The sequence below is a fragment of the Rhodamnia argentea genome, chromosome 5 (assembly GCF_020921035.1).
Source record: "Rhodamnia argentea isolate NSW1041297 chromosome 5, ASM2092103v1, whole genome shotgun sequence".
In the NCBI taxonomy this organism is placed as follows: domain Eukaryota; kingdom Viridiplantae; phylum Streptophyta; class Magnoliopsida; order Myrtales; family Myrtaceae; genus Rhodamnia; species Rhodamnia argentea.
In genome coordinates this window covers 5,678,770-5,694,771 of record NC_063154.1, presented here as the reverse complement: position 1 = coordinate 5,694,771, position 16,002 = coordinate 5,678,770, and the positions used below count along the sequence as shown (strand labels likewise).

Genomic DNA, 16,002 nt, shown 5'->3' with positions numbered 1-16,002 from the left:
GTTTATAAATGACCACCGGAACTCGTCACGAAAGACCACCATCACTTTTGTGATTTTCGGACGAATTGTTTTGCAAGTCCGAGAACATCTAAAGCTCGGTCTCCGGTCGAAACAGCCATTTTTGATCTACATATGGAAGGTTTTAAAAGAAAAACACGTTCATTCCAGGCGGAAGTATGGGAACCTTCCTATCCCGAAGATCTCATGAGTCATGGTCATTGATGGCAACCCCGTTTCCCTCTCAATCCTCGTTGCTATCTTGAGAAGTTGCATGTACGGGGTTTTTGCTAATGCGAAAGCAACGGATGCCTTACAAGTACCGAGGCAAGTACAAATATGATTTTGACATCGTCGTCACAACCGTCGTAGGGATCGACATGGACGGTTTCGATCTCTTAAAGATCATTGATTCCGAGTTGGACATACAGTCATCGTAGTATCGCAAGTAATGATCAGCCAGCTCATAACGAGGGCCATATCGCATGGTGCTCGAGACGTCCCCGCGAAGCCGATCTGCGTTCAAGTGCTCCAAAACATTTGGCAGCATGCTTGTAAGGAAGCAATTACTTGTACAAAAAAACCACGACCAAGGCGACGACGACGATTTTGTCCAAAAGAAAAGGCCCCTTTGGTCCGCCAAGCTTCATTCTATATTCATTGAGGCGGTTCGACAGCTAGGAATCAATTCAAGACGACCACTCGGCTGTACATAAAATGATGAATATAGACGGACTCACCATGCAAAGTGTCACAAATCACCTTCAAAGGGTTAGAGATAAGGCGAGGAAGCACGATGCAGCTTGGGACCAAGGCGACCGGACCGTAGAGTTGGTCGGAAGATCAATTCCGGGAAAATCTACAGAGCAAAAGGTACCCGGCCACTTCCCAATCAAGAATACAGTCATACCAACCTTCCGCTGGTGGTTCTAGTAGCGGACCGGTTGATCATCCCTACAAGTTCCCGAGCAACGACGGAGGCTCAAGCTTAAGGAGTCAGATCGCTCACGGCAATCTGTCACCAGTGTTAGCAAGTAACAATGCCCAATTCGAGAATCAATTGCTCGAAAAATCAGAAGATTACTTTGATGATGAGCTTGCTACCTTGATGAGCCTGTTTGGAAATGAAAGACCTCCGTAGCCGTGATCCGAAGCGAGTTATTATGGGTTTTCAAACAACGATCGTTGGTGTATGATCCAAGACAAAATCGATCGATCATTGGAATGACCAACAAGAGAGGTGGAACCAATCTCGCATGAATACTTCTTTAATTCCATGTATAGTTCCCCTGCGTGGGATATTTTTTACTTTCTAGCTATCTAGAATTTGCCTAGAGTTAAAGGGCGAATTTTCTCCTCCCTTATCAAATGCGTGAGTTCCTTGTTAAGCTAAGCCCGTAGCGAATCAATTTGTGGACGACGCCTCTGAACGCCCGTAAAGAGAGATTCCGAATAGCCTTACTTGGGAGAATACGAGTAAAAGGCCAAGCGAGCTCAAAGATGGGTAACTCCGTATCGTCCCAATTGGCTCTCAGTCATTCCAAACTCTAAATTATGCTTATTTTATTCTCGACGGGGGATTGCCAACTGTTTTGAGAACAATATAGCAAAAAGCGAACCAACCGTGGACGCTAACATCACCACAACCTGGTGGTTGGGGGAATGACAATGGTCCGAGGCATCTCGGGTTCGATCCCGAGATTTGGCATCAATGTACAAAGATTAATAAAAACTTTTTTGCTTCGAAGTTCGGTGCCGATTGAAACTCAGCCAAGATAGTTACGTAACCTGGAGAGATAACATCCCGGACATACGATCCGATCCGGATGAATTGATCTTTTCAATTCAAAGTTTGCAAGGAATACGTACAAGGGTAAAGCGGTATCGTTTCAACTCGTTTAGAACGTGAGAACGTACATTGACGCTTTCCCTTTTGATTTTTACAGGGGTCACTGCCTTTCCAGATAGGGAAGTATCCCTTCTCCCGAAAAATTAATGAAATAAGAAATTCCTGGAGCCTTTGACAATCTCATGTCTCAAACTAGATAATGAAGTTTTGCAACTCATTTGCATGAGCAGGGGCAACTCACAATTCACGCCCTTAAGAATTTTCTTACGTGCTTGCACCAAGATAAAAAGTTGCTACATTTTATATGCTCGAAAACACTCATACATTGCATAGTTTGTGCATGACTGTTCCTCATATTTAATTTACCAACTCTAAATAAGGAACATGAACTACATAAGATACATCAAATGTATAGAATGGGGCATGACAGGATGATGAAAGGCAATCATTTTCCAAACACGTTCAATTTTTTCAGGCGAGATGAACGGTGGCAAAATTCCGCATTCCCCAAGGTAAAGAGTTTTCTCGCGAAAGGTACGATAACCGAAGTGACGGAGGCGTTCATTTCTCTATCCTAAACACTACAAGTTATCCATTGATTACCCCTTTTGAGCGGTGGTTTCATTTCTTCACCCCTGTCAAGAACCACCCCACACCGGAGTCCAGACGAGTTAATTCCAGCAGCAACACGAGGTAAATGGTTAGAAATTTTCTTGCTCGGACTAACATTAATCTTCGGGTGTTTCTTTGCATTTATACTCGAATTTTAATTCAAGTGCCTTAGGATGATGAAGAGCATTCACTTCTCTATCCTATACACTTCATTCTTTGCATAGCCCACTTGAGCCTGCAAATTCATTTCTTAAACCCCCGTTGGTGATCATTTGCTCATTCCAAAGACGAAGATAGCATTTTCTCAAGGATTAGAATTTGAGATGGTCGGGTCAATAGAGAATTCCCGAATGGACTCATTTCTTGTATGCTAGATTTTTTATGTTTACATAATTTTTCTTTGTAAATGTTTATGTTTGTTGTAATTCCTGGTTCAAAATCATGGGATTGTAAAAAAAAGGAGAGGCAAACTCAGCTTAAAGGAGAAGGGCCCGCTCTCGAAAAAAAAAAAAAAAAAAAAAAAAAGCAAAATAGAGAGATGTCAAAGAGCTCTCAAAGAAAAAGGAAAAGAAATCTCTTCTCGAAAAAAAGAAGAAAAAAAGAAAAAATGAGAGTCGGGAGTAAGAAAAGCAAAGGCCGATCTCATATGAAAATTTCAAGCATAGGAAAAGCAAAGTGCCTACCAAAAGTAAGGCCAATGCACATTCATTTGTAAGGTACTTCTGAATTTTGAATGTACATTTTTGCATGTTAAGTTGTAAATTCCATGTACATGTTTGCATTGTGTCTCTTGCAAATCCTTGACGGACACTTGTTGTGAAGAAGACTCCCCAAGAAATCGGTTTACAAAGTGCAATTTTCAGTAGAAAACTACCATCCCTCATTCAATGATGGTATTCTTTCTGAAGACATTTCTAGAAGACCAAGATCGGTCACTAGTCGGCGATGATCACCAACGTCAAGCCCCTTCTCATTTAATTTCCGAGCCAAAACGAGCCTTTTCGTTCCTCGGTCCCCAATCCTAGCCTACGTTATAACCCTCCAAAGTCTCTTCCGATTAGGGCACTTGAGTTAACGCAGAGTTAAATGATTTTAAGCATCACTCGAAGAAGTTCGAGCAATATTATTTCTCTCTCATTTTTGCGGGGCTCTTGACTTGTAAATCTGGAGCAGATGATGAAGAAATTCATTTCAAAGACCTTGACTCAACTAGAGTCCCCTTTGTAAACCTTTGACCTAGCTCTCATTACGGTCCTAATCAAGACCTCCAGATTGGCTCGGTCGTATCAATTGCGAGATTACTCGGATCCTTATCGAATGCGATGATGGAAAGATTGAGTGATTTTTCTTGAATCCTGCAGACAGGATAAATAGCTTTTCTCGAGAGTGAGAGAAAGCCCTTTCGGACTGAAGTCCCCCCATTCAGCTCACATTCGAGGTATTCGTCATGTGAGAACCTCCCCGGACAAAATTGGTAATGCAAACTTGACAGAATGGTTATGAACCATAGTATGAGTGATTGCATTATACTCATTGTTGAATATGTTTGTGTGTGTTACCTCTGACATTCTATGATAGGTAATACATTCTCGATGTTCGAGTTCCCTCCCAAGGTCTCGAAATTCATCCAAGGATTATTGAATGAGCAAGTTTTGCTTTGGCAAATGCCTACCAGGTACGATACGACCAACTGCTTTCGTTCCTTGATTAATCGTTTGGAGAACCCGGTAAGTTTTCCGAACCCCTTTTCAAATTAACAACTCTTCCGATGATAGTTGTTATGATTCAATTCGAGCAATATGCCCATTTTGTACTTATCGATTCCATTCGATGGTGCTCCAATCAAATATTGTTCAATTCAGGCAATATGCCTCTTCCGTCGAGTCGTGAAGACATATGCACCTGCGATCTTGACATATTATCAAATCATAACGACGTAGCTCTTATGATTTCGGTTTCGAATCACGAAGACGTATGCACCGGTGATCTTGACCTTTAGTCGACTCATAATGACATAGCTCTTATGATTTTCGACTCCTTTATCAAATCATGAAGACATAAGCACCCGTGATTTTGATCCAAATCAAATCATAACGACGTAGCTCTTATGATTTTGGTTCCCCTTTATCGAATCATGAAGACATATGCACTGGCGATTTCAACATTGAATCAACTCACAACGACGTAGCTCTTGTGAACTTGATTTCACTTCTTTCGACTCACAACGACGTAGCTCTTGTGATCTCGAACGACACACATATTTTGCGCTGTCTCGCACCAGAAAAAAGCCTCCGGTAACGTATAAGGCACCGATACCTTAAAATCCTTGCATCTGCAAAAGGAAGCTTGGAAATTAAGAGAACCATTAGCTTACGAGAAATTTGGTAAAACAGGTATTCTTGTATGCGATCCATGTGCAGGTTTCTCTAACATGAAAAAGGGAAATTATGACACGTGTTATTTACAGTCTTGCATATCATGCATCACTTCATTACATAAAAAATGGGATTAAAACTCCCGCCAAAAAGTTCATCCATAATTTGCACTGTCAAAATTTAGGATTCAATTTTGTCTTTGAGCGGAACCTCTACGAGCCTCCACTCAAAGAGGGGCAGCTGTTGACGCCTAAATTTTGATTAATCTATTTTTTTTTTGCATAAAAATTATAAAAAAATCATCTCACATATTTATTTTTAGCGTACATTGCATTGGCATATAATCGGGCAAGCAGAATACTTAATTTAGCATGCGTCTAGACTAGGCACGGGATGGAAAAATACACCGAGAAGATTTGAAACTTCAAGGACTGTATTGCAAATACTTAAAATTTCAGGGACTGTATTGCAAATACTTGGAACTTCAGGGACTGTATTGCAAATACCAAAAGAAGATGAAGAAGGGAAGATGATGAAGGGAAGATAATGAAAAGAAGATGAAGAAGGGAAGATGATGAAGGGAAGATAATGAAGGGAAGATGAAAATGGAAGGTGAAGAAATGAAGATGAAGAAGGGAAGATGAAAATGGAAGGTGAAGAAATGAAGATGAAGAAGAGAAGATGAAGATGGAAGGTGAAGAAATGAAGGTGAAGAATGAAGGATGAAGAACTTTGCTTATAAAAGAGAGAGCTCTTGAGAAGAGTTAGAGAAGGAGGGAAAGAGAATTGAGAGAGTTTTAGAGTGGAAGAGAATTGAGAGAATTTGTGAGAGAAATTCTTTAGAGAGGAAAAAGAGAGTTCTTGAGAAAAATCGTAAGAGAAAATTTGAGAGTGAAGAAAAGAGTTTTAGTCGAGCATCATCTTCGACGAGTCCCGGCACGTACTTCGCCTCTCGCCATCCAACAAGCGCCACCGCTTGCCTTTTTTCGACGATAGCCACGTTCTTCCAACTCCGAGATCTTGAAGGAAGCCATAACGTGTACGTGAGTAAGATTTTGTGTAATAGAAGGTAACCATTTCCATCTCGATCTACAAAAATGTAATCGTTTGGTGTGAACATTTGTTTGTTTATTTTAGACATGTCACGTGTCCCAAAATTTAGCATTATTACATGTTAATTTATTTTTGTAAATACTCGTGATTGGTTGCGTTTTCTTTCTTTCTAAATCACCCATGGTGTATATCATACAAAGTTCAATGTTTTACATCCCCATAAAAAAGAAGAAAAAACCAAAAAAATTGCATCTTTGAATTTCAAGTAAAATCCATCAAAATTGCCAAATCAAATATTTTTCATGAAAATGGTACCGAAAGGGCGTTAGAGTAATCTAGCGTAACCAAATCCCCGAATTCAAAATCTCCGGTTCGCGGAAATAAGATAGTTTTCTCCCGCTATTTTATTTAGGTTTCTAATCAACCTACCGAAAATGATTAGTGGCGACTCCAAATTCAAAACACGTTGCATGTTAATTATTTGAACCTTAAGTTGCGATTTGGTATGGACTTGGGAGAGTCCGAGTTAGGTTAGTTAATTAATTAACCTGATAATCCATTAGCCCGAAAATTAACTTGTTTATATTTTAGGTCGCGACAAACTTATCAAGAGCCCATTCCATTTACAACATGATCGATCAGCCGATGAAAGAAGTACCTTTATTCCAGGAAACGTCATTCTTTATCAAGCCACCGTCCCGAGCTGGTCGAAACGGACTGTGCTCCTTGAAAGCACCGAACCCAAGAGAAGAACAGCCGGAGCCTAAGCCAAAGTCAATTAGAATTGGCGAACAAACGGCAAGAGCAATAATTTAATAGCGGTAGGATTACTATACTGCCGTTGAACCAGTGTTAGAGGGTAAGACAAATGGTCGCCGGCATCAGCTTTCACCAAGTAATAGAACAGAGCATGGCCAAGTCAAGAATCCGTAACGATGTAACCCGAGTGTTGCTCGAAAGAAACGCCATCCGGCTGACCGGGGAGCTTGGTGATGAGCTCGGCTGTTGATGAGCAGGGGAAGAACAAAGGAATGACACCATTGACAATCACAAAGAAGTACCAAAGCATCATTTAGGACTCGAGTATTGAAGGACTCGAGAAGCATCCCGATTGATTTTATAGTCTCATGTTTTGATAAAATGGAAGCAAACACTAGCCGCCCAACTCAGCCAAGGGTATCTCCATCTTAGCTTTTCTCACAATAACCAAACGAGGAAAACCTACCACCGCCATGATACTTGAGCTTATTCTTATGCACACCGACATGGCCTCTCTTGATGTTTTACACATAAAATGGCGCATGAATCTAACTATAGCAGTATATGTCGGATCTCTACCTGGTTGTGTCGCGTAGTTTCTAAAACATGTCGGCATCGGGGCAATACGATTATCAACGGTTGGGCGGCGGAAGAACATACGCATTTGAAATGGACAAAGACCGGTCTCTAAATAGGATTGTTTGCATCACAAGTTGGAAAAACCAGCAGTCCAGGATCTCAACTACCTAAGGAGGTTCTGTCACGTCCCAATCCCCGGGCCCGCGGCATCCCTATCAAAACGCCTCAAGTCATAAATGACGACGTCCCGTGCACGTCGTCGGCCTATCCCTTTCTCTCTTTTTTTTTTATCTTTTATTAGGCGCATGCGGAACGTGCAACTCCCAAATAACAATTCAATCAACGGGAATAGATAAGCAGGACATCACATCAATCAAATCACGACGGTTTAGCAAATACCACCTTGTATTTAATTATCTTTGTTAACCCCAAAGAAGTAAAATATCTACGAGCTCATTCTTCGGACCACTTTCTACAACCCTCGGAGATACCAAGGCAAAATTAACACGACTCCCCACTACTCCCACAAGGTCCACGTCCACTTCTAGTTCTCCACGGCTATGGGCCCGAAAATGTTTAACAACGACAGGGTGAGATATAAAATTTTTGTGAGTCAACGCCTAAGCCCGGCTATGGCGTTGATTCGCTCAGACGTTCTAACAACCGGTCACATTATCATAGAACAGATATTCAATCACATGCAAGTTTACCTTTCATGCCACACATAATGCGATGCGGACTCGACTCAACAATCAAATCAACCAAATCAATTTAATCCATTGGCAAATCATCACAGCACTTGCATGCACAGGATACCATACGTAGTCCATTTATTATCAGCAACGACCCGTAGGTCCAAGACACTAGTCAATTGGTGCGCTTCTGATAGGACCGGACATCGTCCCTTACTTCCGGTGACAGCTTCTAATAGTCCATGTGACTCCGCTCGACCAACTAGAAAATAATAATTGTCGACACGGCACGGACCTAACAGGAATCCTTAAAAGTCTTCGGCCCTTCACAAGTTATGACCGGCAAACGAACAGCCAAAAGACAATGATCGACGCGCATCCAGCAACCAGAAGACAATGATTGCCAGGACCGACCAACCGGAAAACAATGATTGTTGGAATTATCCAATTATGTGACCATTCGAGCACTTCAACAACCAACCAATTCATTTCTTTGAATTAGGTTGAATGCTCATACTCGCATGTTCAAATATTTGGCCCAAGGCCATTTTCGTGCAAAATCATGCAATTTGATCTCATACATGGTCACATGAATGCACAATTATATCAACTCGATAAATCAAACAATCGAGGCGATTAACCTCTAATCGGACCCCCACGACAATCAACAATCAATTCTGACATTCACATCCAATAATTTAAGAACCAATTAATCAATTGCAGCCGATCGATTTCAATCACAATTTTAATTCCAATTGATAGCCATTTGCGCGCTCGTTTCTGACCTATTGCTCACTCACAATCAATCAACACAATCAACCAATTCAATCAGTTCTAATCACCAATTAGCCACAGACGACTTAACTAATCGACTAATCTTAACTAATTACGGTCATGTAGTCCGAACCACGTTTCTATCTAGCCCGACCGTAATTAATCTACCTAAACACCCGAATTAGCTAATTAATCTAATTTCGAACGTAATTAGCGTCCTAATCGAGAATTAAAGGCTAACTCACAATAAAATTAGCTCAGTTTTTCTCAACTTAGGCGGTGACAACAACGAACTCAGCTCGGCCCGGCGGCGACGACGGAATGGCTCGCGGCCAAAATGGGCTTCGGGCTCCCAACTCGGTCAAGGATGATCCGTGTGATGTGACGACACCTCGGGACAGTGGCACGGGACCCGAGCGTGGCGGCCGGCGGTCGCCGGTGGCCGGAATAGTAGCGGCCGCTGGTGAACAATGGAGGGACAGACAAAAACAAAGTACGGCAATGGCATTGGGAGTTGTTTTGAGAGGTCGGGCGGTCCAAGGCTAGGGGAAAGCTCAACCGAGGTTGGGGGGTCTCCGGGGTAGCCGTAGGTGGCGCCGGTGGCGGCGGCGGACGGTCGGAGGTGGCGAATCGAGGCTAGATAGAACCCGGGACACAAAACAGGGCGGCGGTTCAAAAAACAGAGGAGGCTGGCCGGGGTGATTTTCGAGCTCCACAAGCACCGGGTGGCTTCCAATGGCTCCGCGGAACGGTGAGGGGTCGAGGGTGGTTGCTCGAGGTGGCTAGCGAGTGGCGGATCTAGGCGGAGGCGGCCGGAACAACGACACACAGAGGCCAAGCGGAAACAGGGTGTCGATTTTGCTGGGCTGCTCCGCGGCTTCCATGGTGGCTTGCGACAGTCGGAGGGGTGTAGGGTCGTCGGAGGACGGACGGTGAGGAGGTCGGTGGTGGTCGTGAGTGGTGGCAAGGGCCGACGCGGCTCGGGCGACCCACAGATGACCAAACAGGCGAGGGGGTCGCCGGGGCTTCGGGCGATCGTGCCGGGTCTTGCGGCCGTAAACGGAGGCCGGAGCAAGGTCAGAGCAGTGGCGAAGGGACGGAGGAGACCCGAGGTGGTGATCGAAGGTGGTGGTGTCGCTCAAAGATGGAGGATGAAGCTTCGGGTTGGGGGGACGATCGCGCGAGAAACGGAGAGGGTGAGGGTAGACGAGAGAGAGAGAGAGAGAGAGAGAGAGAGAGAGAGGGGGGGGGGGGGGGGGGGGGGGGCGAGTGAGTTGACTGGTGGGTGGGGGAATGACTTGTGGGCCCCACCCATCTAGTCACATTCAAAAAGTTTGTCCTCTAGTGTATTATTGGAGGCCAAATTGGTATTCTGATAAATCGGGATCGAATGGATTTTTGGCTCAACCGATTAGGAATAAAATTTGGATTTTCACGGGCTAGGCTCTGTCCGGACTAAGTCTAGGCGCGAGGATTAAAAATCCTAAATCGCGGCGACCGAGGTTTCGATACCTAATCCAAACCGATCGACAAATCGGGACTTGTCCAAAATTCGTCATTTATGTCCTTGCGATCCAAAATTTTGCACCGACTAAAATCCAATAATAATCCTTTTTATTGAATTCGGACAAATTACGGACTACAAATTTCCAAGGCGTCACGGGTTCGGACGAAAGGTGCTGAAGAAGCCCATAAAGAAAGTTCCATGTTGACCGTTACGAGTGTGCTCAAGCTAGTGTCTTCTTTGCCGACATGGACGTACACGTCCACCCCACGTCGCCATTGACCGGGCAAGTTGGTGCTTACGTGTGATTGTCACGTGTTGTTTTCTAATGTTCCTCGTTTCTAAAGTATGCGGAAATGGAAGGCATTTTCAAGTACAAGCAAAATTTTCTCCAACGCAGAATTCCCACGCCGCAACAGAAGCTCATGGAAGAGCATTCCCGCATGAAAGAACTACGCTTGGCCATATCACAAGCAGCAAGAAAATGATCTCATTTTTACTCATTCCAACTCTCGTTTGAGCAAAGTGAGTTGGGTCGGGAAGTCACCTCTGTAAAGATCTTTCCGCTCCCTAAAAGCAACTAAGACATATTTCTTAATTGTCTTCACAGAGTCGTTCCGAATAGTCTCAAATTTATCCATGGAAGTGAGATCTTTACGGTCGAATCGTATTACGAGAACCGATTAGCGCTAATCAAGCCGGGGTGCACGATGCAGAAACTTTTCAAAGGTCATCTGCAAATCAGAATCACCTCTTCGGGTTGAATCCTTCACTTGGAAGGTGCTTGGGAAACAAAAAAAAAATTTCATGTTGGACAATCTTCAATGAAGGGGAAAGCACTTGCAAATAGATTTCTCTTTTCAAAAGAAGGCTGAATCTGTTTCTCGATGATTGTTTCATTGTAACTTGGCCAGGGATCTTTGGAACTCAGCATATTCTCCGGTAGGTGCCAAATGGGGAGCAAATGGTTTGGTCAAGATGGGAATTTGATCTTGGAGATACATAACTTCTTCCAAAGATGGGAGATATCCTTCTCGTGGATACCACCTTCCCATTTTTTGGATCTTTTTGCAGGATTAGAATAAGAAAACCCTTGAATATAGACACACACCACATTCACCGTGAAGGGTTCGTTTGTTTCACGAAAAACTCAAATTTTGAAAAATATTTACTGAAAAATTATCGATTTTCAGGTGTCGGAGGATGGAATTCTAATATTCCATGGACATCTTTGCGTGCCTAATGACATCGATTTGAGAAATGAAATCTTGTCCGAGGTTGGGATGCTATTCACATTCCCCAACGACAAGAAAGCACGTGAGTCACTCTCCAAATTGAGTGGGCAAGGGTCCAGGGGAGCCGCCCCGACAAGGGTCTCAAGGGGGCAACGCTACCTAGACACTCTTTTACGATCTAAGCTTATATTTTTTTCATTGGTAATTTGGGTTTGAGCTCATGAATAGCTACTCATATATATACTCTTTTTCTTTTGTAATTAAGGGATGTAACGAGGGGTGCGATGTGCTAATTATAGTGGAATCTTCTGTTGGATGTAACCCTAGTTTAAGGATGAATCGAGCTAAAATCTCGTATCTCGATTTCTCTTTCTCGTTTTATGTTTTACTTCAACTTGATTGTGCGCCGAATCCTAACAATCGAAATAACCACGAAAGGACATGATGAACTAAGGTTTCGTTTATTTTGCGACCAAATGATTGGTACGATATTTTCCTGAAAAATAATCATCTATATCATTCGAAACAATTAGCCACTAATATATATTTTCATTATTAATGATAATTTGTGTCTAAAATATTTTCGTGAACAATGAAAATAATTTCATGTTCATTCATTTTCGTAAGCAATACAAGCAATATTTTTTATTAAAAATATTTTTAAGCTACTTATTTTTTGTGAAATAAATGCATGAAGGATAATATTTTTAGAAAGTAAGATAAGTTAAGGGTTAATTTAGTAGACTGGGTTGACCTAGTTTTGGTTCTTGAATCTCTACGGTCCGTCCATATCTCTTTGACATCATCCCTTTGGGCGTTCATACTCATTGATATGTGAATGCGAATCTTTCCAAAAGACCCCACTTGGTCCAGCCTTTATAGACATGCTTTCTTTGGGTAGCTTTGATTGCATTTATGGCATTGTTAGCAATCAAATAGGCAGATCGGGTCGGATTTAGGTTGGTTTCGAAAAACAGCCCAATTCATATTCATCAACTTAACCTATATTGATCCATTTATACGTAATATTATATTTTTCGACAGATATTACTAAAACACATCTATATGAGACCCAACTCACGAAAATTTATATCTGCCCATATAACCCACTTAAGCTCCTCGTTACTTCGATAAAATGTTATATCGAATTAAAAAATTAAAATAACAAAATAATAAGACGTAAGTAAATTAAATAACAATGTACAAAAGAAACGAAAACCCAAAAGTCGAAGGACTAGAAAATTGTGCATGTGTCGTGATGATACATATTCTTAATGCATGCTTGATCTTGAACTAAATTTAATCACTTTTCACTAATTTGCCTCAAATTCCATGGCCTAATTATCCCCTCAAAATCCAAGTTACAATGCATCTATAGTCATACTGTTTTACTATAAATAAATAAAAAAAGAAACCAATTGATTACATCTATAGTACTAATCCAACATAGCACTAAATTTTCTGTGAAACAAATAACACGACGTATCAATGTAACGAGCAATTGAAATTTCCACAAATGCCATAACTTTTTAGCTAAATCTACTCTCTCTCTCTCTCTCTCTATCACGAAATGAATACGGAAAAATGAAGAATCGCATAATAATTGACAAAAACGCCCGTAATGAGATGGTAAGTCGGGATCTTTTTTTAGACTAATATGAACACTTCATGTTCTTATTTGATACAATGTCAACTTCAGGCCCTTCTTTGAAACAAAAAAAGCACTTCAGGCCATTATTTGAAATAATGTCCATTTCAATCCCCTATTTGAGAAAATGAAGACACCTTTATTCGAAAATTTTCCAATAAAAGATACAACAAAGGACAGTCCCATTCCAATGATGGTTCTTCTTAACGAGAGCCATGAACGGATCAGTTCTTGAACGGCACTTTCGGCGGAGAGGATCCCTCGAGAAATGCCTTGAACAAGGTAAGAGCTTGCGACGGTGAACTGTATGGGACCTCGTGAGCCCCTCCTCGGACCGTGGCGAATGTCAAGCGAGTCGCGATCTTCCCTTTTCTTGACCTACCAAATGACTGAGTCCATCCACCAACCTGGATTCATGAGCGTCACTGATGTTGTTAAGAATGCATATGGTCATCGGAAAACTTCTAAGTAGATTCAACAATGGACGGAAACATTCCTTTTCTTTTGCTCGCGATGCGTCTGAGTTAAAAAAGGAAAAGTAAACATGAAGACGGGACGAGAATCTAACCTGCATTCTGTCGTACCAAGGTGCATATCCACCAAAGGATGAGAATTTCAAGTCTCGAGCAATCAAGTTGGCGATCGTTCTTGTCTGCGTCAATGGTATTCTCGAATCTTGATCCCCGCTGCAACGTGCAGCCCAGTTCCACATTATCAGTTCATATATTACATGATGGCGCAAGGATGTTTATGTCCATTCATGACTTTTGAGGCTTGCTTCCGCAGCACAGATACCGTGATAATTCCGACAAGAACAAGGTGTCGTCGAACAAAACTTGTTGGAATTAGACCGTTCGTGTCTGTGACTTACCTGAAGAGGAGTACTCGCAGATGCTCCTTGATTAAAGCCGATAAAACAGGTATGATGTTGTCGCCTATACCGGTGTCACGTAAGTTAAAAGGACTGCCACATGCCGCACGAAACGATATTTAGAAACAGAAGGTGCGGTTTCGACTGAATCAGGAAGGTAATAGAGCAAAGGTGAGCAATAAAAACCTTGAACAGATATCCCAAACCGATGGGAGCTTCGTCCTATTCGCATGGAGGGCTACCTGCACTCGAGGATTATTGAGGTACGAGACTATATAATCCTCGAGGCACGGATCGGCTAGCGCCATCCTTGAAGGTAGCTGCTCACAAGAAAAGCAGATACTTAATGAACCAGATCAAGGCCTAACCCCCGAATTGTATTGTCTGTGATGCAATACCAAAAGGGTGCTATCTATCATGGTTTTGTTCCTAGGCTCTTTCATTCTAGAAACTAGGCAAGATCTTGCACAGGGTCGAACTCACTTTAGCATGGTACGCATCCCACGAACTTCTTGGAGCCGATCGCACCGCAGTAGTCCCCGAGAAGCAGTAAGGTCCGAGCACATCAAATGGATCAGTGAAATTCCCCATTTCCTCCGCCTGCTTCGCTGATACCATGGCGCATTCCTTTGAAAGTTTGTCATGGAATACCTCCGTCCAGTACCTCGTGTCGTTGCACACCGTCTTCTTCAACTTGAATGTCTCGTCCGAAATGACGCCATGGGACCACAAAAAATTGGCGCTATCTACACTAATATGATTATCCAGAAATGGGTTGCCGAGCTGCATCGACAGAAAGAAGAAGAGAATTTTTTTTTTGTCAGGTAATAAGCTTGAAAATCAAACGAAAAAAGCTGCCAAACTGAAGAACGCGCAATCAAATGGAGAGGAGAACTGTTAACTGCTATCCCCCTAAGCTTGATCGGATTCGCATGGGAATGCTTATTGTGATCCACTACCAGAGCTGCAAACGGCGGCACATAGTGGCCTGCAACAATGTTCTATAGAGATTAGTTCGTTTGGAAGGAAGATTAGTATATCAAATTGGAGACGAACAAGTCGGAATTTGCAATCACATCCATAGCGAGACCAAGAGACGAGGAGTTCCGACACTTACCAGCATAGCTCTCCCCCGCTATATAGAAATCGGAGTCTCTATATTTCGGATATTCTTTGAACCAACCGAGAAGGAACTGCATGTTTTCTCTGGCTGCAATGGGAAAAGATGTCCATCTTACTACAAATATGAAGGCCGCAAAGTTCTCATGACGCAAAGGAAATTCGTTAGGAACAGCTGAGATGTACCAGTGTCTGCATCTTTCCAATCGGCGTAGTCCACAGTCGTATTCGAGTATGAAAACCCAACTGAGATGGGGGATTCTACGTACAGCATGTTCGACACTACCGAAATTGCAATCGAATAAGCGTAAATAACCTTAACAACTTGTCAAGAGTCCATTCCATTTACAACATGATCGATCGGCCAATGAAAGAAGTACCTTTATTCCAGGAGAATTCATTCTTCATCAAGCCGCCGTCCCGAGCTGGTCGAAACGGGCCATGCTCCTTGAATGCACCTTGCCCCAGAGAAGAGCAGCCGGGGCCTAAACCCAAGTCAATCAGAATCGGCAAACAAACAGCAAGAGCAGTAATTGAATTAGCAGTTAGGACTACTATACCGCCGGCGAGCCACAAGGTTAGAGGGTAAGACAGCGGGTCGCTAGCATCAGCTTCCACGAAGTAATAGAACAGAGCATGGCCAAGTCGGGAATCCGTAGCGATGTAACCCGAGTGCTGCTTGAAAGAAACGCCATCCGGCTGACCAGGGAGCTTCGTGATGAGCTCGGCAGTGGATGTGCAGGAGGAGAACAAAGGAATGACACTATTGACAATCACAAAGAAGTACCAAAGCATCATTTACTTGGATTAAAGGAACTCTGAGCAGCGAAGGAATGAGGAGCATCCAAATGAGGCTACTCCGCCCAAGAAGAAGTTGATGATAATATAACAGCTGGGGGAATGGATCTTCATTTGACAGGTTGACCGGTCAATTT

General features: G+C 42.7%; 1 protein-coding gene across 1 annotated transcript; it reads right to left on the bottom strand.

Moving 5' to 3' along the window:
• Positions 1 to 13,238: 13,238 nt before the first annotated feature.
• On the bottom strand, positions 13,239 to 16,002 carry LOC115731368 (serine carboxypeptidase-like 45). The gene is made up of 10 exons (XM_030662026.2): positions 15,628 to 16,002; positions 15,448 to 15,552; positions 15,254 to 15,349; positions 15,066 to 15,158; positions 14,851 to 14,936; positions 14,432 to 14,731; positions 14,135 to 14,268; positions 13,949 to 14,041; positions 13,646 to 13,763; positions 13,239 to 13,484 (listed from the first exon to the last, which is right to left on the bottom strand). The coding sequence occupies exons 1-10, from the start codon at positions 15,863 to 15,865 to the stop codon at positions 13,302 to 13,304; spliced, it is 1,446 nt and encodes a 481-aa protein (XP_030517886.2). The 5' UTR covers positions 15,866 to 16,002; the 3' UTR covers positions 13,239 to 13,301.

Excerpts from the sequence above, each read along its gene's own strand:
- LOC115731368 (XM_030662026.2), bottom strand. The coding sequence starts at position 15,865 with ATGATGCTTTGGTACTTCTTTGTGATTGTCAATAGTGTCATTCCTTTG. Across the intron at positions 15,350-15,447 it reads TGAATTCTCCTGGAATAAAG|TGTCGAACATGCTGTACGTA; the intron begins GTACTTCTTTCA and ends CAATTTCGGTAG. Across the intron at positions 13,764-13,948 it reads CTGCGAGTACTCCTCTTCAG|CGGGGATCAAGATTCGAGAA; the intron begins GTAAGTCACAGA and ends TGCACGTTGCAG.